General features: G+C 30.5%; 1 protein-coding gene across 6 annotated transcripts in view; it reads left to right on the forward strand.

The window, feature by feature from the left end:
• Positions 1-22,635, forward strand: part of LOC118197778 (uncharacterized) — a 91,142-nt gene that overhangs the window by 42,067 nt on the left and 26,440 nt on the right. For 4 of the 6 annotated variants that reach the window (XM_085814175.1, XM_085814178.1, XM_085814179.1 and 1 more), the window contains exons 5-10: positions 3,196-3,273; positions 3,371-3,442; positions 6,809-6,886; positions 15,655-15,735; positions 19,306-19,365; positions 21,339-21,389. In XM_085814175.1, coding sequence (XP_085670301.1) covers positions 3,196-3,273; positions 3,371-3,442; positions 6,809-6,886; positions 15,655-15,735; positions 19,306-19,365; positions 21,339-21,389 — 420 coding nt within the window. The remainder of the gene's footprint in view (positions 1-3,195; positions 3,274-3,370; positions 3,443-6,808; positions 6,887-15,654; positions 15,736-19,305; positions 19,366-21,338; positions 21,390-22,635) is intronic. The other 2 variants (XM_085814176.1, XM_085814177.1) reach the window with 2 other exon arrangements.

Consider the following 22,635-nt stretch of genomic DNA (forward strand, 5'->3'; position numbering starts at 1 on the left):
AACAAGTAAAATTGATTTTGAAGATGTTTTATGTTTAAAGATATTTTGTGGCCTTTACTGCATAATAAATTTCTTAAAAACTGTAGTTTATATTTGGAAGGGCCCATGATTACATTCAAAGATTCTTTTTCAAAGCAAAACATATTTTTTGTAAACATAGGATTTATAATAAATACATTTTTAAAAGTAAAATTGAGATTATTTCGAAACCTTCCTTCTAATCATTAACAGTATAATAAATGATGGTTATTGTTACATTTATTTTCACATTATTATTATTTCTGTTATATTAGAATGTTAAAATTTATAAGGTTCTGTGGACATAGTGCTAATTTTATGTCAATCGAAATTCTAACACCTGAACTTCTACCTTTTCCGTCAACTCCAATTCTTTGTGCAAGGAAGTTCTTTATGGTTCTAGTGCAGTTTTAGTGCTTCCAGAATCTCACACAAGCCAAACCTCCTTAAAAAAACAAGTGGTAGAAATAAATCAACCCAATTATTGCTGCTTGTTTGCACCAAACTTTTCAGGCTGAAAAACCTAAATACCTGAAACATGTTCAGTATCTTCTTTCTTGCTCTTAGAGATGCTTAGAGGAGTCCTCATTCTTTTCTTGTACTCGGCAGAACAGTTCTTTCTTCTTGCAGTCATTTTATTTGAGCATCAAAATTTATTATATCAACTGTTAAACGTCTGTTGTTAATGCAATGTATTGAATACTGAAGATTCTAATTTGTCACTTCAAATATACATGTGTGTTGTGTCTAAATGTGATCATTTGGCAATAAAGTGCCAGTCTGGCTGTTGGATAACAAAGTGGCCATCTGACTGACAATCTTAACTAGGACTTATATTAGGAGTACCCTGAAAAGTTATTCTAGGTCTTTTTTTTTGAGGAAACACATTATATGTACTTAAATAAGAATCCTCCTCTCTGTCCCTGACCTGTATATTTATTCTTAAATTTGCTAAATTATCATAATGTATAAAATAATACACTATTGAAACACTAAATAAGCCACACATGTAATTACTATAGATACAAGCTCATAACTGCTGCTAATTGTAATATTTATGTTTATGGTATCTAACTTTAGAATAGGCATTTCAAAGCCAGTTTCCTTTCCTGCCTTGCCTCATAATCACGGTAATAATCAGCTGTGAAGGATGTTCAAGTCTCCTAACTTTTTCCTTCACTTTTGCAAAGTACATATAAGAAGGCTTATTCGAATTACATTTTCAATGAATTACACTTTCAAATGAAGTGGAGGAAATAAGTGTCATTCTATGATGACAACACCTGTTAAAATCACAAATGGAATCCTATTTTAAATAATGGACTGTAGCTGAATGGTTTCAGTTTAGCCCTGCTTCTACTATACTCAGGGAATTCAAAAATTGGCCAAAAAAGTCAGGAAATCTAAATATTTTGGTCAAAATCTGGAAAAGTCTGAATTTCGTACACCGATCCCAAAAAGAGCGATTTTTATACCCACGTTGGAAGTGATCACTTTCTTGGTGAATTATGTATCGTGTGAGCGTCATTCAGGCAACTGGCCTGAGCTGATTTTCACAGTTCCAATTAGATTGTCTTTTAGAAAGGCAAAGCAATTCCAGCAACTTTGGTGTCCGAAACCTCAATCGAGAGACTCGCATGCTCTTGCGCAGTGCATGTTGAAACGAGAGAAAATACCTTCCTATTTCCGTATAAAACAAATTGAATTGAATTGAATTGAATCCTAGTATACAGTACACATGGGATTTGGTGACATGATGATGAGCAGTAGATGAATCATTTTGGTGTTTGAGACAATTTTAAAAATTGTGCCAAAGCCATACCATATACTATGGTTTTACTACAAAATCTTTTAAATACTTATTTTCTTTTTAATAAATACCTTATTTGTGATTTTGCAGTAAAATAAACAAAAAACAGTAATCAATCATCTAAGCTAATATTTAATATAGCTATATTCGTCAAAATATCATTAATTATTATAATTCAGTTTTTTGTCTTTAAATAATTAACTTTATTTTAATGTTATTTGTATCAGTTAATGTTGTTTCTTCCTTATAAATTTATTTACTATTAGTTAACAATACTTTCAAATTTCAGGCAGTTTTCTTTGGCATACTCCTAAAACTAATTTCAGCTGTATGATCATCACGAAATTTGATGCACATTTTTTAAATTTTATTTTTTATTTTTATTTTTTTATGTGTGCTACTAAACAAATAGAAAATACCTGGATTTATTTTGAAATATCATTAAATAGATTTTTTTTCCCTTTAGCTGCAAAATATGTATTTTTTTTTTTTTTTTTTAAATCCAGATTGGGCAAATTCTAATCTCAATCTTCAGTGGAGTAAACAATTTGTATTATAGTTATAATAGTAATGCTTTGGAGATTATATATATATCATAAGTCATATATAAATGGCAAATTTTTGTGTTTTCAAGTGGTACCATAATTAATTTACCTCTCAGTATAGCCAATGCACACTGCACTGGTAGATTGGAATTTTCTTAAAACACACCTGGAAAATTCAGGAAATTTTATTCTCTTGTTTGAGTAGTAACTCCGTATACTGTTTGCTGCTTAAAAGCAAATAGATTCTGTGTTTCTCTTAACTTTTCCTAATTTTTCTTTCTTTGTCATAGTAAAATATCATGTTTCATTAGGAAGGTTGACTCATGCTCTAACAGAATGTTCACCTAATTCTTATCTCTTAAAATTTTTCCTAATATATAGGGGATTCTTATTTTTAAGTTAAATATGGATTCCAACAAAATTGTGTGGCTTGAAAAAGATCAACTGTTGTGCTTTTGGTCTTAAAAGGAAGCATTTTGCAGTACAAAGAGGAATGAGAGAAAAATTCCTATGGCACATTACAGATTGATAGTTAAGAGAGAGAGGATATTAAAATGAGCTCCGATTTCTTACGATTTATCCTATGAAAAGGGCTTTATACATGAAGGAGTCTTATTTCTGAGTAAATTTGATAATTATGTGGTATGATAATTATGTAATATGTAGTATGATAATTATGTTTATGTAAAAAAAATAAGGTTAATAAAAGCTCTCTGGCATAGCTACGATATGTTGTATAAAATCTGTCATTTGTAAAATAAAAATAGCTTTAATTTAATTATATTATGCAAAGGAAATTTATTTAAAACATCTATATGCTAGTTTCTCTTTCAGGTGTACGTAGAACCATTGGCATAAATCGAGAGACCACTCCACCTTTAGTGACAGTTAATATGTCAGGTAATTATCAACATGTGTGTATATTCTTGCATAAAGTATTAATTATTTTGCTGGATTAGATTAAAAGAATTTGCTCTAATTGGAAGCCATATTTCAGATGTTAGTTCTACTGAGTTTCCACGAAATGGCCGTAGGAGGGGTACTTCAAATAAAATTGTGGATCAATCTGGTAATGTATTTATATATATATATATATAAAACTTGTATTTCATGGTGTAAAAACACAGATGAATTTGTTAACTGTTATCTTGTATTATTTTCTATTAAGAATTTGTTATGTGTTATAAATGAAAAGATTTTTTAAGAATTGTTTTAGTGATTGCAAATTTAAGAAAATATATTTATTAATTAAAAAGCTAAAAAAAAAGTCTTTTTTAAAAATTATTAGTTCAAAGGGGTCAGTTTGCCCAGAAGGACTATTAATTTCGTTTTGGCATTTTGCGTTGATTCAGTATAAGCGTTTTTTCACTTTTCAAATTGTTACCACCATGTCAAATATTATCACCATGTATTATATTTAAAGAAATTAAATAATGAAAAATCTGCATACATGTATGTATGTTTCTCACGTTGTGATAAAACAATGGTACCTAGAGCCATCCAAATTTGAATAAACGTAATCTGCCTGCAAATATGGGCAACTGGAAGCCCAAATTAGAAATCGTTTTATTATCTATTTCATATTTTGTGAAACTTTGATGAATTTTGATTAACAAACTCAAGGATTTCAAACCGAGCCATGGCAACGTTGTACAGAAAAAAACATTTTTATCTCCAGTGCACGAGTTGCGTATCGAAAATTCTAAAGATATGCTCAATTTAAAACTGTTATTTTGCGATATTGCTCTTCAATTGAGTTTAATGGTTTAAGTGCGAAGAACATGATATTTACGCACAATTTGTTAAAAATCACCCCTTTGGACGTAATTTAAAATCTGAAACCTTACAGTTTATTTATTTACTTATTTATTTTCTTTTGAAACATTATGTTCACCAGTAGTCAGGTGAATAAGATCTCTAAGCATTAGTAATTTATCATTTCCTTTGTGTGTAATCTGAATACAAGATGTTTTCTTTTAAATGTCCTCAGCAAAGAATTCCTACCTTTACTTAAGCAGACAGAAGTTTAAGCATTACTATAATCAGATGACCCCTTTAAAATAACTAATACAAATATCTTTGCTGGTAACTAGATAAAAGATGTTTGACAAAAATTATATCTGTTTAATTTTAGTTTCGTAGTTAAAGGATTGCACTGTATGAACTTTCAAAACTTGAGATTCAAGATAAAAAATCTTTTTAAAAAATAAGAATTCTGATATTATATTATTTGTTTATTTCCTGATGCATATGATGTTTACTGATATTAAAATAATCCAGAAATTAAATGCAAGAATTAAAATTATTATATTTACCCATTTGTTGGATATTCAAATGGTATAATTTAGTAATTTCATATACTATAGGCACTTTCTTATATTATTATTACAGTCTCTCATTACCACCAAATCCATGCGTACTTCTCAGATATAGTTTGTGGAGCCATATTTCCGCTATTGCTTTTAATATACATCAAAAACATTTTTCCTATCCCAAGGACTTCCACCACATGAATTCTGCAAGATAAAACTCATTGTGTTGGTAGGTTATGCTTTTTTACTTTTCATTCTGCCACTTAGCATAGCCTTATAGTCTTTGAACATTTTATTTATGAGCAGCTATTATTAGGCCAACAAAATGAAATTTATGGTTCACAGTAAAATGACTGTAACCTACATTCTGCAGTTCTGTTTTATATGCACCAATAATATGACTGAATCATTGATCCTTCTTGTGCATGGTTCATGAGTTTCTTTTCCTCTCTATTCAGAACTTAAACGAGAAAGAATTCTCCAATTTTTTACCTTAACTGACCAAATATCCAGTGCTGTGGCAGAATCATTCTGATTTTTTTTCGCCATACAAAAACAGATTTTTGTGTATTTTCACAATTTTTTCATGGTTACCTATTCATTTATCTGGTTGTTGCTTGAGATGTAGAGAACACATCTCACATAAAATTATTTCAGTTAATAGTTGTATTTTAGCAAAGACAGAGTTCCTTATCGCAAGTGTCTTTCCTCTGCCTAACAATAAATAAATTGTTATAAATTGTATTCTGGAACTACTGAGTTGTCAGAACATAACAACTTTTCACATTACGCTTGCAAATGCTTTCATTAATATGAAATTTTATTTCATAACCATTTTTGGAGGGGGATGTAGGGTAAGATGCATCTTTCTTTGGGGGGGAGTAAAGTATCTTCCTCACTTATTAGTAAATTAAATTTTTTTGACACATGAAATTAAGAGGAGGCAAACTTAAGGATAATAAATTAATTGTTAATATTTGTATGAAAAAGGAAAATACAACAGTAGTTTTTTTTTTTTTTTCTGTGCATATAGTGATATTTTGCATGCAAGTAAAATTATTTATGAAATAAATTATATTATTTATAAAAATATTTGTATATAAAAACTTAATAAATTAAGCTTTTCCTTTAGCTGGATTTAGTAGGGTAACACATTTATCCTGAGTAAAATGATACAATAAGAATCCTGAAAATGTGTAATTAAATTAAATTTCTTCAAAAAGCAAAACTCAACATTTAACATTCCGAGCTTTGCGGGTTTGGCCCTGAAATTTCAGAGTTCCCTAAATTGCTATGAATAAGCACTGTGAACCTCTCACTTTCTACTTTGAGTCCTTTTTTTCAAATATACATCCAACCCAAAGTTTGATTAATCACAATCTGGCAGAAATTTTCATGTGCAACGAATGGAAAAGCCATCCTTGACTATGGAATTTTGCATCCATAACCCTTGGAGGGTTACAGAATCCAGAGAAAGAAAAGCTAGTTTTATTATGCTTAAGATTCAAGGTATTTCATCTTTATCGCTGTCTATACATGGTAACATGGCTGTATTTATTTTCTGGTGTCTCTGGATCAGTGTTTCCTAGCCTTTTTTATGCTATGTCCCACCTAATCCTTTCTTAATTCTTATGCATTTCCTAGCATATACATAATTTTTAATATTCTAAAATTGAAATGTTCACTAAAGAAATTTGAAGGATAGGTTTTAGGAAGAAATTTCTAATATTTAAATGCCCATGTCTACAGCGAAAATTCTTCATAAAATATTTAAAATGCACTGTAATTTAAAAACCTTTTTTTACGTATATATCACATTATTTATCACTTACATTATTCTATATTTTTGGGAACAAAAAATGAAATTTCGAAAAATATTGACTTCTTGAAGAAAATTTAGAAATTTTAATGTCCCTTGTCCCCTAAACTCTAGATGAGTCCATTTTCGTATTGCCACCTTTAACAATTGAATTGCTTCTCTCCCCCCACGTTGGGAAACACTGCTCTAGGAAACTTTTTCATGTCTCATTTCTGTTTATGAAATTGAAAATGCATAAACTAGCTGTAATATTTTTCATACTTTTATGGCTCTATTTCAATTTATTGTGAAAATATTGTTTCAGGTATTAATACTACTGTAGAAGAAGAAATAAAAATTGATCAGAGAAGAAATACTCGAAAGAAAAATATCGACGTACCAGGTATTTTTAAAACCAAAGCATATCTCTAAGTTTAATAAACTAACTGTAAAACCTTAATATAGCTTTTTCATATTTGCTAATTTATCCATATTTGTTTGGCTTTTTTGCGATATTTTATGGTTTTGATGATGAGCAACTCAGAATATATTTAATAAATTATTTAAAAACTGATAACAGCAGAAAGGTCTTGACTTGCCTGAAAGTCTCATTATTTCAAATTCTAGAATCAGAATTTACAGGTGCCAAAGATATAATTTTGCACAGTTTCTGAAGTTAAATTTCTGAATCTGGTACACAGGTCTTTGCTGCATTTGTGAAAAGTCTAAGCTGCATTTGTGAAAAGTCTAAAATTTATATGAGTTGATTCTATATTTTTATTTATATTTTGAGTAAAATTAGGTATTTCCTTATTATTACCCCCAGTATTGTATTGCTAATCAACTGAGATATCTTGCAACATGTTCTTATACCTAGCAATATGTTATATCTCGAGTGATTAGCGATTAAATTTCGGGGCCACTATAATGAGGAAGTACTAAAATTACATAATTTGTTTCTGAATCATAGCCCTGTATTTGATTTACAAAAACAGTCCTAATGAAATTTGATCGTTATTATTTTGCATTAATGTCTGTTTCCCATAATGTGCTATTAAATGAAACCCGATTTGTAAGTCATATAATTATTTTGTTACATTTTTGGGTTGTATATCTTTCAAATGACAATGCACATTAAAGTTGAAGCTACTCTTTTATTCAATCAGAAAAGCATGTTATGGATCTGAATCATTAACAGACAATTATTTTATCATTTATGTTAGCTTTATTATTTTGAAAGCTATCTTAGCCACTGTTATGAGTTTTAAGCAAATTCAGTGCTGTCTTGTTCAAACATGAACACAAGCAAGCACATTCAAATATTCAAGAACTCTCTCGGTAAAAATTTAACTGTGCCCTTTGTTGAGTCTTTGTATATAATATCATTACTACTATAGGTATAAAAAGAAAGTGCATAGTGTAATCTAGGATATTCTAAATCACATAGCACTTGCAGCAAAAAAGAGCTTTTTTTCCAGGGGGGGGAAGGGAGATCGAACTTAGCAATATTCCTGACTCTTTCCATTTCTTTTCCAATCTGCTGAATTGTATTATGTTTTCGTAGAGGGGGAAAAGTAACTGTATTGTATCATTTTGCATTTAAATGTTTGTCATTTGAAATTTGAAAATATTGTGTTAGATATAAAATAATGCCAGTGTATTCATTTGCTGTATAATATTTTCTGTGCTGTATAATATTTTCTAGCATTTTCTTAGAAAGTCACAGAGTTTTAATCATAGCCCATCAAACGTCTGCTAAATTATAGCTAAAGTCTTTAAAATTGTTAAATTATAATTTAAAAAATAATTAAAATATCGAAAGTACTGATTATATCACTTTATAAAGTATATGTTAATTAATCCATTTTCTTATGATTGAGATCTGCACTGTCACTTCTTTTTTGCCTTTACTAAGATGCAAATGAGGTACACCGCTCCCCCCCCCCCAAAAAAAGGGACAGTGCTATATCTCCGGTTCTACTGGGCTGATTGACAAAATTCAAACTGCGTTTTTCATGTCTCGAAAGCGTGACTTAGGATATATATTAGATTTATATATAGCACTATTTTAACATAGGTATTTTGACACAAAATCGGACTTTTTCTGAAATAATATATCAATATTTTTACATATTTCGATTCTACGACTCAAATTATGCCAGAATACCAGGTTTTGTAAAAATCATACGAGTAGTTATTAAAATATAATCTCTCAAAATTTTAGCTCTTTATTGAATTTGGTAAATATTTATCAATATCTCTTTTTTTATTAAACTTTTATTATTTTTCCTTTCACATTTTGAAATTTAGGTTCATTCCAAATAAAATTTACCCATTTTTTTGTGTTTTATTTTTTAAATTTCTATTTTTAAATAATTTTTATAAATTTTTCGAAAAAAATTTTGAATTATAACTTATAAAATTTTTACCATCATCTTAAAGTAGGTGTATTTTTAAGCATATCTGCAAAAAATTAGACTTTTTTATTCAAAATTTTCTAAGATATACACGAATTTACATATTTTCGCATTTTGAAATTTGGCATCTTTTTTTTGAGCGATAATAACGCCAAATGTGGTTTATGGATTTTTGTTACAGTGAATTGCCACAGCTATTTTTAACCTTAAATTTCAAGTAAAATTTTACAGAGAATATGAAATATTTTCCCTCAATGATGCGTAATAAATATTTATCAATACTATATGAAAAGCTATTTTTTTAAAAATTACAGATGATATTATTCGAATTTTTAACTATTTTTTTTTAATTTCTCTCTTTCTTCCTTAGAGTAAATTTTTACCTTCGGCGTTTTATCATCTGCTACTTCACTTTAACTTTGTTTAAATCGAATTGTCTATAACTGAGAATTTTCGTTTGATGTTTATTTGAATTTTATGAAAATATTTTATGACATTAACTGCATAATTTATTTCTAAAGAAACTGTTGCTTATGAAGTGGTTGAAAGAGCGGCTGATACTATCATCCATATTTTTAAAGTACAGTATATTTTTATAGAAACATAAGATTTAGAATAATTATTTTTATAAAAGTCAAATTATGATATAAACATACAACCCTCTAGAGATTGATTTAATGGAAGTTCAATGGTTATGTAGAAATGATCTGCAGCTACTTAATGGCTGGATAAGTCTGCAGATTCTGTGGACAAGTAAGAATAATTATATAAACGACACCCAACATTCTGGATTCAATTAACAAGGATACGATGTTTATTAAATGAATTTAAGAAAATTTAAAACATAAAAAAATCAACTAATTTTTTATCCTAAAATGTATTTTTGCGCGTAGCGTATTTTCATTATATCCTTAAAATTCTAATTTAGAATGTAATTGTCAAGAACTGAATCCTAATCATCAGTAATATAATAAGTAATTATTACGGTTATTAATAAATCCTTCTTCTTCTGCAAATATTTCACAAAATGTTCTGTTTGAATGAAAATATTTTTCTATGCAAATATTTTAAATTTTACATTAATCAAGATTGCACACGATATTATTTATTTACACTTCAATTCTTACTGTCAGCTCTAGTAGAAGTTACAAATCAATTATATTTAATTAAGGATTAGATTGGATTGGATTGTTTAATTATGGCAAAGCACATGAGGGTTATCTGCCTAAAGGGAGGGATTCCGTCGTGGAGGACTTTCTAAGGGAAACTGGCTCGTATACACGTTACACATGGGGAAAACCACGAAAACGCCCATGCAGCCAGCCCGTTCGCGGGATTCGAACCTTAGACCGAACTACCAGTGTTCAACGTCTTTACCGCTCGGCCGCTGGTGGGCTATTTAATTAAGGAATGACCATCTAAGTTTAGAAACAGCGTACCGTAACAACAATTCAATTATTGGCACCGTATCTTTCATGTTACTCCCGATTGGCAAGCTACATGATTTTTAATGAGTATTCAGACTAGTAACTTCACTTGGAAATCGCGCTTAAACTAGGTTAGTTGTTTATTTGAACATAGAAAGAACATGGGAGCTATTTGACTAAGATGCTTTCATAGAGAACCTTTGTAAAGAGAATCTAGAAAACTACGAAAACCAACCATGCAGCCTGGGTTAGACTTCGCAACAAGCAATTAGTATTTAAAAATCTTCAAATGCTAGGCAACTGGTGAGGCTCCAATTAAATCTCCAATTTAATATTTTATTTGTAAATATTTAAAATATTGTTGTATTCTTAGACACAAAAAGCAGAATTTAAGTTTTGTTAACTTAGTAAGCACCAAGCCGTAGTGCAAATGAATATTCAATTTCTTTTGCAATAATTGTATTCACTTAATATCCTTGGAATATGAGCTAAAGAAGGAACATTCTCGGAAGATTAAAGAAGTGTTTAAATCCAGTGATATTAGGTTTGACTTACAAGCTCAGGATCAAAACGATTCTGCAATTGCCCGAGCAGTTGACTTGTAAATGGCTGTGAATTAAGCAGATGGCGTTTAATCTTTACGTTTTCAGTCAGAAAACATATTCCAAATGTTTTGTATTGCATGACAATGCGTGTTTTCATTATTCAATAACCATTCAATAACCAGTCGGAGAACCGCTTGTGTTCCGAAAATAAGCATGTATATTCAATCGTCCTGCATGTTCTTCAAATTTGTCTTCTTGTGATTTTTTTTCTTTCCCAAAAACTAAAGTTGCCTCTCAAAGGAAAGTTTTTTGACATTGAAGATACAAAAGGAGTATGACATCTACTTTTAGAGGCATTTCAAAAACAAATCTCTACAAGCCTTCTTTTCCATTACATGTTGTGCAGTCAGACAAAAAGTTGCATCAGCGTAAATTCTATAATCTATTTTTATTACACTCTGATTACTTTATTAACATACAGTGAATATATACTAAAACTTTTACTTCAGCTTAAGTAATTCGGAATTGTTATCGGAACTAGGACTTAGAAGATAAGTCAAATTAAATATTTCGGTAACCCAATATTTTCGGAGGGAGGGGAAATTTTTTCAGTTTTGGTCCATTATCCTATGTATATTTGCTTCGATTCTTTATTTTTCTATAAAAGTGAAAAATTTACACATGATATACATATAACGCGTAGCTTAAAATTAAAATTTAATAATATACAGAGAGGTTATAATTAAAAATCCACATTGAAACGGTCATAAAAGGAAAACTACAGGATCAAATGTTATCAAGCTTAGTAATCGTGTAAAGGAGGTCATAGGAATTTATTTTCCGGGAAAAAAAGGAAGTTCGAAACCAGGGGGGAAATGGCGCTGTATGCAATATTGTTAAACAAAATATGGGTCGGAATCTAACTTAACCTTTTGTTACACGGGTTTTGTATGTTGTATACCCTTAAGAAACTTTGAAGTAAGCAAATTACCATTTAAAGGCGTTAAATTCGATAAAAGTTGAGTGCGCCATCTGTGTAAGTGAGAAATTCGTCTGTGAAAACTACGAATTAGCGATTAGAAAATGTGAGATCGCAAATCACTCGCACAAGTGCGTACAATCTGGAAATCGTTATCTTACAGATCGCTAATTTGTAATTTTTGAAGCCTGAGTTTGGCCATAAAACATGAAGATACTGATTCAAAACGCTTTTAATCGATTTGGGCCAAAGAAATCTCTCATGTTATCTATCTAGTTCCATTGCATTCTCCTACTGCATTCGATTCCATAACAGTCATTCCATACCGTGTAGTGTTGAATGACAGCTAGTTTTATAACTGAACCATTTTTCTCTGAAGAAGAGTCGACAGCTGGACCACTGTGATTGCAGCTCACTTAGAGTCAATGTTAAAATTTTTCATGATACATGAACTGCAGTAACGTGGCATTTTAGATACTACAATTTTTATGCAGGGCTGGGCCCCACCTCACGTGTGTCGTACAGTTACTTAGGCAACATTTCACGAATGAACGTCTTATAGGCCGGCACGTCCCCTCTTCCCACCAGACCTCAACCTCTGTGACTTTTAGTTATGGGGTTATCTCAAAAGCACTGTTTATGGTGATAATCTAAACAATTTGGCAGAAATGAAAAATGTGATACACTGACATGTCCGTAACATTCCTCCTGATATGCTAAGAGCTGCTGTTGAGAATGCAGTAACAGGATTTAACTTGCCTTCGGAAAATGCTGCACGCTACATTGAACATGCTTTGTAACACGTTTCGGAAACTATTAAACACATTTTAAACAGATGTTTTCATGTCTTATTTCATTTAACAATATTGTATACAGCGCCATTTTCCCCCTGGTGGTGAGTTTTTAAACTCTTTTTTTTTTTTCCGCGGGAAATAAATTCCCATAACCTTACACGATTCCCAAGTTTGATAACATTTGGTCCGGTAGTTTTCCTTTTATGACCATTTCATATTGGAACTTTAATTATAACCACCATGTAAATTAAACTTTTAAAAGTTTGACAATTTGGTTCAGGTCCCAGCTTTAAAAAAATATATATATATATATATATATAAATATAATCTTTTACATTAATCCTCTTAGAAAGAATGTTTTAAGAAGCTAATCTTTCCCTCACGTTATAGATTGTATAAAAAAACATGATCTTTAATATGATTTAGATTGTTTCAGGCGATATAAGAATCGGGTTACTCGGTGGTACAGAATAAACCCTGCTGGACTGTTTTATTTCTTTGTCATTTAGCAAAAATCTTTTAATTAAAATATTTATCCTTTGGACTTCTCTTTAAACTTTATTTCTATTTAAAATGACAAGAAAATGAACAGGTGTCTTCAGCTGAAACGCAATTCATGTAAATGATATTATAAAAAATTGACAAGAATGCAAAATTTTTGGAAGTCTAGCAATCGAAAAATCTTAATTTTCTTGTGTGAGCACTGAAAATAACTGTAGAAGGAAAGAAGAAAATTAGGGAGAAAAGTAAGCAAAAATTTGCAGGGAAATTTGGCTGTCAGACATACCAAGATGTTTAAAAAAGTTGGACGCTTTTGAATATGCTTTCAGGATACTTCAAAGACATTAGGTGTTCAAAGAGAAAACACTTGGACGTGTACACCAGCAAATATCATCAATTGAGCTTGTGTTAAGAGAAAAGACAAAAATGATATGATTGCAGATTAAAGTGAAGAGCGATTGGTTTTAGACTATATGGTTGTATAAATTTAAATTACGTTATAGAACATCATATCATATGATAAATGGAGAATCCCATGATTTTCTCAGTCGAATTATTTGAAGATTCAGGAGTTTATCCAGTGATGTATGTAGATGTCACCTAAAGATGTTTTTTTTTCTCTCCTGATGAGACAGCGGCCGAGCGGTAAAGTCGCTGAACACTGGTAGTTCGGTCCGAGGTTCGAATCCTGTGAACGGGCTGGCTGCATAGGCGTTTTTTTGGTTTTCCCCATGTGTAACATGTATGCGAGCCAATTTCCCTTAGAACGTCCTCCGCGAAGGCATCCCTCCTCTTAGACAGATAGCCCTAGTGTGCTTTGTCATAATTAAATAAACCAAAACCTCTTGAGGAAACCAGGCTTTCCTTTCCTCTCATACCTTCAAAATGTTTAGCCTCTAACGACTGATAAAGGCTCTGACCAAATACTTCGTGAAGAACTTTCTAAGGGAAACCAGCTGGCATACACGGTACACATGAGAAAATCCACGAAAACGCCCATGCAACCAGCATGTTTACTGGGATTTGAACCCCGGAGTGAACTACCAGTGTTCAGCGACTTTACTGCTCGGCCGTTTGTGGGCCTTTATGGAAGGCGGTAACTTTATTTAAAATGATTGTCAGAAATACCAAGATATTTCAAAAAGTTGGATGCTTTTTAATATCAGAATGCCTAAAGAAAAAGAGCAAGAATAAAGTAGAATGCCTGAAGAAAAAATAAATTTTTGTGTAAAATTTAGTATTTGTATTTTTTTAAAATTTAAAACGTTTTAATCTTATGATATTTGATTCTTGCAATTTCAAAAATAAAATATTTGACTAAAATAGAATAAATAACATTGTAAGAAACCAAATGTAGAATAAAATTGTGTAAAGCAATGGGCAGAATGATAAAACTGTTTAAAGCAGTGTATGCAAGTCATCCTAAGTTAAAATGTCGGTTATACATCTTTCTTATTTATATATATCTCTTCTGAACAGAACATTGAAAGGCGTGTTAACTGTGCTTTACTGTATTTTCTCTTTTAATATATGCAGATTTCAAACGCATCGTAGTCTGGGTTGCAAACTATTCTTCCGAAAGAAACACAATTCAAATAAATAAAATCAAATTCTGGAAAATTTATATTAATAAATATATTTAAAATGCTCAGTTCGAAGGAATAACTAGACAATTTTAAAACAATTATCTGAAGAGACAATGCAACACAAACAATTAAAATAAAAGTATAAAAATTTAAAAATTACCCAAAATAATAACTGTGAAAAAATATATATATAAAGAAAACTGTTTGAAAAAAAAATAAACGCTGCACCTTTATTTACGCAGTTTGAATAGGTAAATAGAAAATTTTAAAACAGTTATTCGAAAAAATCGTGCAAATTAAACTTAAAATAATAACAGTTATAATTAAAAATATAATATAAAGAATATTATTTGGAAAAAAGGAACGATGGTGACTTTTTTTCCTCTCACGGGAAAGGAAACTAGGTTGCCATATATTAAGAAGTTCGCCAAGTGAACTATTCTTGGCGCAAACTGAAAACAAAGTACCAACATAAATTTGTGAATTTCTCCGTAAATTTTGCTCCAAATTTTACAAAATTTCATATTTAGGCGTAATTTGAGTTGTAGAATCGAAATATGTAAAAAAATTGGTATGTTATTTCAGAAAAAGTCCGATTTTGTGTCAAAATACCTATGTTAGAATAGTACTATATATAAATCTAATATATATCCTAAGTCGTGCTTCGAGATTAATAATGTAGTAATGTATTTTTAAACACACATTCCAATGCAATTATTCTAAAAATGAGGAAACCCTTTTTAAATCATTTATTATAATGCATGTACTACCTGACAACTCTTTTGAGGGCGTATAATTTTATAGAAGGCTATACTATAAATATTTCTTTAAATTTCTGATTTATTTGGAACGTAATTAAATATTAGTGTGCTTTAAAATTTGCAGTATTGTTTTAAATTATTTGTTGAAAATTTTATTACAGAGATTTGTTCAACACCCCCAAATGTCAGTAAAGTTCGTTCTAGGAAAGGCACACCCAATAGAGTTGCTGCAGATCGAACAGGTAATCCTAAAAGACAGGCTTATGATATTGGAATTTTATTTTTAATTCTCATTTAGTTCTTTGATTTTCATATGGAAATTTCTTTACATACATATATATGTAAGAAAAATAAAGAATATGTAAAAGATTAAATTAGCAGTGTAAATTAATTTTCCTTCTCTATTTTAAAAATAGCAACATCTGTTTGCACTGCGTCATTTCAAGAAAAATCTATGTCATATGACTCTTACGTAATTCTGGTGATGTAAATTGAATGAAAATTCAAGCAGCCAATAATAATTTTACAGCAATATTAACTATTCAATCAAAATGCTTTGAGAAACAACACTAACTCAGTTTGACTTGAGATTTCATCCTGAACATTACTCACTTGATTTTGGACCTTGCTAGACTGCTGCTGCTTTCTTGCTACAAAGTTTTCAAAAATGTAAGCCTTTTGGAACTGGCACATTCCGCAACATGTTGTTGAAAATAAAAATGAAGATTTAATCTGCCTTCGCCTCCAATTTCCTAGTCATTATAGATCAACATTTCTACGTCATCAAAATTCCTCCTTCTGCTCTGGTCATTACTTCTGAGTTTGAATATATTACAACTGAGTCGACAGGATACATGTCCTGTGTGTTGCAATTCCAGTGGAAATGTCATTGCAGTGTCTACAATAACCAACCATCTCTTTAAACTTAACTCATGTGTAATGGAAATTCATAATGTATATCGAGTATCTGCTAAGTCCAAAAGTGCTAATGTCAGTGAAAACGAAGTGTACAGCCGTCTCTTAAGTGTTTAGAAGAAAAAAAAAAAAGAGTTTTAAATCATCAAAGTGTGCCTGTTTTTTACAGAAGTGTTATCATCCAAATTGTGGCTTCGACTGTGAAAGCGAATTAGTTAATTAATGCCTGTATCTTTAATATATGTACGGCTCTGTCAATCTATGTGCCCAACCTGATATCGGCAAGTCAATTACACCGAATCGTTCCAAAACAAGTGTCAAAATCCATCAAATCCTTCTTCGAAATTTAACCCAGCATATGCAGTGATTTAATAAAGGCAACGTAATTCAACAGCAATATAACAATGTGGGAAGAAAAATCGAATAATAGATTTGCTGCGATTGCTTAAAAATGAAATCTAGTGCCAGCCTTTCAAAATGAATTCTGAGTTTGTTTACAGTAAAATGACGAATATGTTTCAAGTGCTAACGTTTAAAATCATTTCAGTGCTTTCAAGGTCATCGAACTGCATATCTTGATCCGGCTCTTATGCGAATAAATTCGCAGTTATGGGATTAAATTTACACTTAAAGTAGGTGCCAGACAATTATTTTCGCTTCTGCTTTTGCATAACTGAATCTACATTGGGAACTGATATTTTTCTCTTTGATAAATTGGACATTAAAAATGAAGACTGTGTGATATAAAGAAATATAATTTAATAATATTAGAAATTTGAATTCTAAAAATTTAGTAAAGTAAGTAAAAAATTCTTAAGATTTTAAATTATTATCAGGGAAAGCTATTAGGGTAAGTTTTTATATTTTTGAAATTTTGTTGAAAATTTTGAATACGAATTTTATAATTATTCTAAAAATGAACAGGGTTGCCATGCTATTTGGAAAACCGTGAAAAACCAGAAAAAGTGAGGGAAATCGAAAATTGACCAAAAAAAGTCAGGGAAAAACGTGGGAATTTAACTATTTTAGTCAAAATCTGGAAAAATTGATAATTTCATAACAGCAATTTCCAGAAAGCAATTTTTGTGTCAATGTTGAAAGCAATCACGTTCTTGGCGAATTATGTATCGCGTGCGCGTCACTAGGGCAGCTGGCGTAGAGCCAATTTTCGCAGTGCCAATCAGACTGTCTTTCAGAAAGGCAAAGAAAGTTTCCAGTAACCTCTTGAATTCAGGGGCTTGCACAAAGAATCGCATGCGAATGTAGAATGGAAGAAAGAGTTGGAAGTTCTGCCTTATGGTTAAGGTTATTTTTTCTGTTTTCAGTTAAAAAGTCTGGTTAAATTTTGTATCAATGTAACCAATTTTCTCCTTAATGAGGTCTCTGTCAGTATGAAAGTGTAAGATAATTACAAAATAAAATTAGCCAAAGAGAAGATAACTTAGACTATCTAATAAAAAAATTAACAATATATTTTACATTAAAATAACATCATAAATAGTCCATAATTTGAATTGTTCATTATAGAGTGAATAAACCCTCTGAGCGTTATGACCGGCTTTATCCAGTCATCAGAAGTTTTGCTACTTGGCATATATTAGCTTATAGTTTAAGATATTTTGCTTTCTTACTTTCTTTAATAATGTAAATATCATCTTAATGAATCCAAGTTTAAAAATACAGACTAAAATAAGTAATTATACAAATTAAATAAATGCTGTTTAAATACTGGTCTTCATGATGCATCTAAAATCCTGTGCCACTCGGAAGGTTAAAGCCAGTTTGGGACTCTTGAAATTATATCCCAGTGCAGCTCAAAAGCTTCCCAGAAATTTCCATTTTTTTGGGAGAGAATCTCCCAGGTTTTCATATTTCAAGTAAATGTATGTGTACATAGTATATGTATTAATGTATATAATTTTATGTTTACATATGTATGTACAGTCAAAAGTCTTTAATCCTGACTCGTCGGGAGTTCGGCGATTCCAGATTATAGATCATCAGTTTAAATCTGGTAAGATGGCATGCAGAAATTATAAAATTAAAAATATGAAATCTTAATTTATGAAATAAAGAGCAATTATGCTCTAAAGGGTATCAAAATTTACAAAAAAAGCTTAATATTTATTTGTTTACTTTATTAAACATTTCTTTCAACGTGCGCATGCGTAAAGCATACAATATGCATAGTCGAAATTAGAAAATTGCAACTAGAAAACTATTTGATTTGTATTCGCGATATTTATAATGACTAGGAATTTGATTTAAATCATATCAAAGACGGAGTACATTGAGATGAAATACTACATTTAGTAAGGAATTATAAGCAGAATAAAATAAAAATATCTGTCTTGAAGATAAGGTTAGTGCTGACAGATCAACTTCCAGTTCATTGCGCACTGCGATGTCCTCCCTGAGCGGAGCAGCGTGAAATTGATAAACAGATTTTGAAATGGTTAGAGAAACAAAGAAGTCTTTATCCATTTTTTGCAGCAATTCCACTTTTTGTTTGATGGACATCGAAACATGCTTTCCCTTTGTTGATCCTTTGGCAGCTTCACCATCGAAAACACTATTTGACATAATCGAAAGTTCCAACTTACTTTTATAAAATTGCTCTAACAATCTGCAAAAAGTAATAAGCCAGATCCAATTCGAAGATTAAGGAACAACGCAATATGCAACATTAACTGAAATAGATAATTTTAGCTTAGGTTATACCATCCGTTATACATTAAACGCGCATGCGTAAAGGTATTACGCGCTTGCGCAGAAAGTGTGTAGCTTTGAGGTCTGGATTATAGATCATTTCGCATTATGGGTGTCTGCATTAACGACTTTTGACTGTATATAATTTTATGGTTATGCTAATTTCTGGTTTTGTTCTCTTTTCATAGTGCCAAATTCTAAAGCTGAGAAAATGAATGTTGACAGTTACATCGAAGTTTCAACATCAAGTATGACTTATTTATTACATTAAAATTAATGATTTTTATCTTTTATTACAGATGGCTGTAGGGTATATGTTGCAAAATGTAACTCTTGTTTTAGATTCACTCATAAAATTACATTATAGTTCTGCTGAAGATGTTTTGCATCAAGATGTAAATTTTGGTAATTTCTAATTATCTGCATCTCCATCAAAAAGATGCAAACTCATTGACAACTAGTTTTCTGCCAAGCTAATCAAGAGTAATTTTTCTGTGATGTTGATCTCTTCACAGTAATATGTTTTTGCCTTAATAAATAAATAAATAAATAAATAAATAGAACAAATACCACTATCTTCAAACCAATTTCCAAACTGAATTCTTACACTTTGCTTGCAATGTTTTCACATTGCATTTCCATTATATTTGGTTATTTAAGAAGTAAAATTTCATAGAATGCCAGTTTTAGCATTGTCTGTTGTTGGGCCAATTGTCGTATTTCTGCAAAAATGCACTGCTTTCTTTTTCATCATCCAGAATATTCCACTATCCCATTGCATTTAGTTATAAGAAAAATAAATGTACTCATTTTTCTGAATAGTGCTGATCAAAACAGTGAAAAAATTATGCCTGAATTTCAGAAATGCAAATTTAAGCATACCTGTGTTAACACGTAAATGTTTTGCTGAGATCTTGTGTTGCCATATAACTGCTTTGGCAAATTATTTACTGCCTTGCCGGATGAATATTTTTTAACAACTTTTAAGGTTGGATGCAGATAATCAGAAGAGCCTAAATTTCTTTTTATTCATATTTTAGTTAAATAAATTCTGTTTTCCTTTTATTGTAAAATATAATGCTTAATTTTAGTGCCATCAAACAGCCCTTCCTCCCAAAGTTACGTTTTTAAGGAAAATATTGTTAAACAATTTGTTTAACATATAAAAGAGTTCAATTTATGAGCAAAAGTCTCTTTTCTGTCTGTATAATGCTATTAGCAAAAAAAGAGGGGGGATTCATTGGCTAGAAACTTGCTGTTCAGGTTCTTCAAATGATCCATATGCACCTCAAGATAGATTTTTATTATTGTTATGTAATTTTGGAATTTATGTATTTTTTACATCAATTGTAACTTGATCAAATTAATAATTTGAAAAATTTTGACTTTTACCTTTCTTATCATGGGAATCCAGTTTTACAAAAGACATCCTAGACACTGATTATTCTATATCCAATACTTTTGAATTTTGTTGTTGGGTAAGCTGTGGTAAATAACATAATCTTGCAATTTTTATAGGTTATTTGCTTCAGTTTTCTTAAAAGTGGACTCATTTAAAAGAATTATCCACCTCCAACTGTTCTGATATGTTTTTGCATTACAGTTTTACATGCCAAGTCAAGTGGTGCAAGTGAAATTTTGTTCCTTCACACTTACATGCTTGATGTGACATGATGTCTTTTCCTTACTAAGCAAAATTATTTTGGGGATTCTAATGCAATTTTATTTCTTTATATTACTTATTCCATAGTACACACCTCTATGAACTTTTTCCACAATTTACGTGTCATTTTTTCAATGGTGAAAAAATATTCTTTTGAATCAATACCTGAACTATTAATATCATCACTTCAGTTGGTAATAGAGTTTAATTATTCTGATCCATCTTTCTTATTATGTAGTATATATCTAAATCATCAAAATCATTCTGATCCCCCTCACCCCCTAATGCTGAAATAATCTTTTTAAGAAATATACAAATAAGACTCACACTATGTATAGATATTGGACATGGAGAAAGGAATGTCTTAGAATCAAATAAATAATTGTTTTTGATCAGAAACTCTTGAGTTGGTATAAATAATTTATTATTTGTGGTAATGTAAATGCTAAAATATAATTTATAGCAGCCAGTTTAAGAATATGAAGTATTTGAAATTAAAATTTTGTGTAATATTATCTGTCTCTCTCTCTCTCTTTTTTTTTTTAATATTTTACATAGCTGGAAAGACGCCAAAGAAAGTTCAGTTTGCTGTAAATGATGATGATATAGGTAAGTATTTTCAGTCTGTCAGATAAGATTACCCCTGTGATGTCATCTGTCTTAATATGTTTGTGAAAATTGATGTTGCACAAGCTAAATGTATGCAGTTAAATTTGTGTACATTTTATTTTGTATTGATATTTTTCAACCATTGCTGGTGTACTCATAGATTCCCAATTACTTTGGCTTCTCCGTATGTAATTTCTACAGAAATTCCTGAAAAGCTATGAGCTATGAAAAATATGAGAGAAACTACAGATTTTACAGAAAGAGAGTAGGGAAACTAATACGTAAAATGGAATGAAATAAATCATCCAATGATGATTGGCTGAATACTCGTGTCGTGATGTATCACGTGTTGAGTGCGTTGTTGGTTTTGAAGAGTTGCCAGTCGTATCAGTAAACATCCAACCATTGATCTCTGTAATCTAGTTCCCTGCATTTCCAGATTCTTTGCTGCGGTAAAGGGCTTGTTTAGGCTGCTAGCTGCTTTGTTAGTCTATGTGTTTAGACTACGCGAGAGCATAGAACTTGTATCTTGTGAATTGTGATTCAGCTGGAAGCTTTTTTGTTAATTATGCTGCCTTGAATGAAGAAACTAAAGTTATCAAAGCAGAAATTTAAAGATTCATATTCTTTAGAAATTCAATGCATTAAAGCATCCAAAATTTCTGGGAGTCCAAAAACAATTAATGATTAATTAAAAATTAGCAAATGATTAATTAAAGAATATGCCTTAGGCGCGCATTTTCAAAGTTGTAAAAAAATCCATTAGCGAGTTGACTACTGACAAGTTTTGCTGTCGGTTGGAGTCCAATGTTCTGTCATAAAAGTGTGCAATAATGTTTAACTGGAAAATTATTTCCAAACAATGATTTCTCTTTTTGTGTATGTTCTGGAAAGCTTTGATCAAAAAACTTTTATTTTTTCTTTAAATATAATAATGCACATAAATCATTAAAATACTGTTCCTTCCAAAAATTGACTCACTCAGCTGTATGGCAACATTTATTATTCTTTAATTCAGAGATCAGTTGAACCAGTAGTACTTCTCGGACTACTGGTAATAATAATTTTTCATCAACTGTATGCAGGTATCTTCCTTTTGCAATTAAGTTGGAATGTGTGAAGCTTCAAGTCATCCTTCATAATTTTTACATGATGGTGTCAAAAATGATTTTATTTCTCACTGTATTAAAATTTTATCTTTGAGACTTTTCAAATAGTGTTTACTATAAGTTTAAATACTGTTTTC

The sequence above is a fragment of the Stegodyphus dumicola genome, chromosome 3 (assembly GCF_044657685.1).
Source record: "Stegodyphus dumicola isolate Sdum_Otavi_A_Nest chromosome 3, ASM4465768v1".
Taxonomy (NCBI): domain Eukaryota; kingdom Metazoa; phylum Arthropoda; class Arachnida; order Araneae; family Eresidae; genus Stegodyphus; species Stegodyphus dumicola.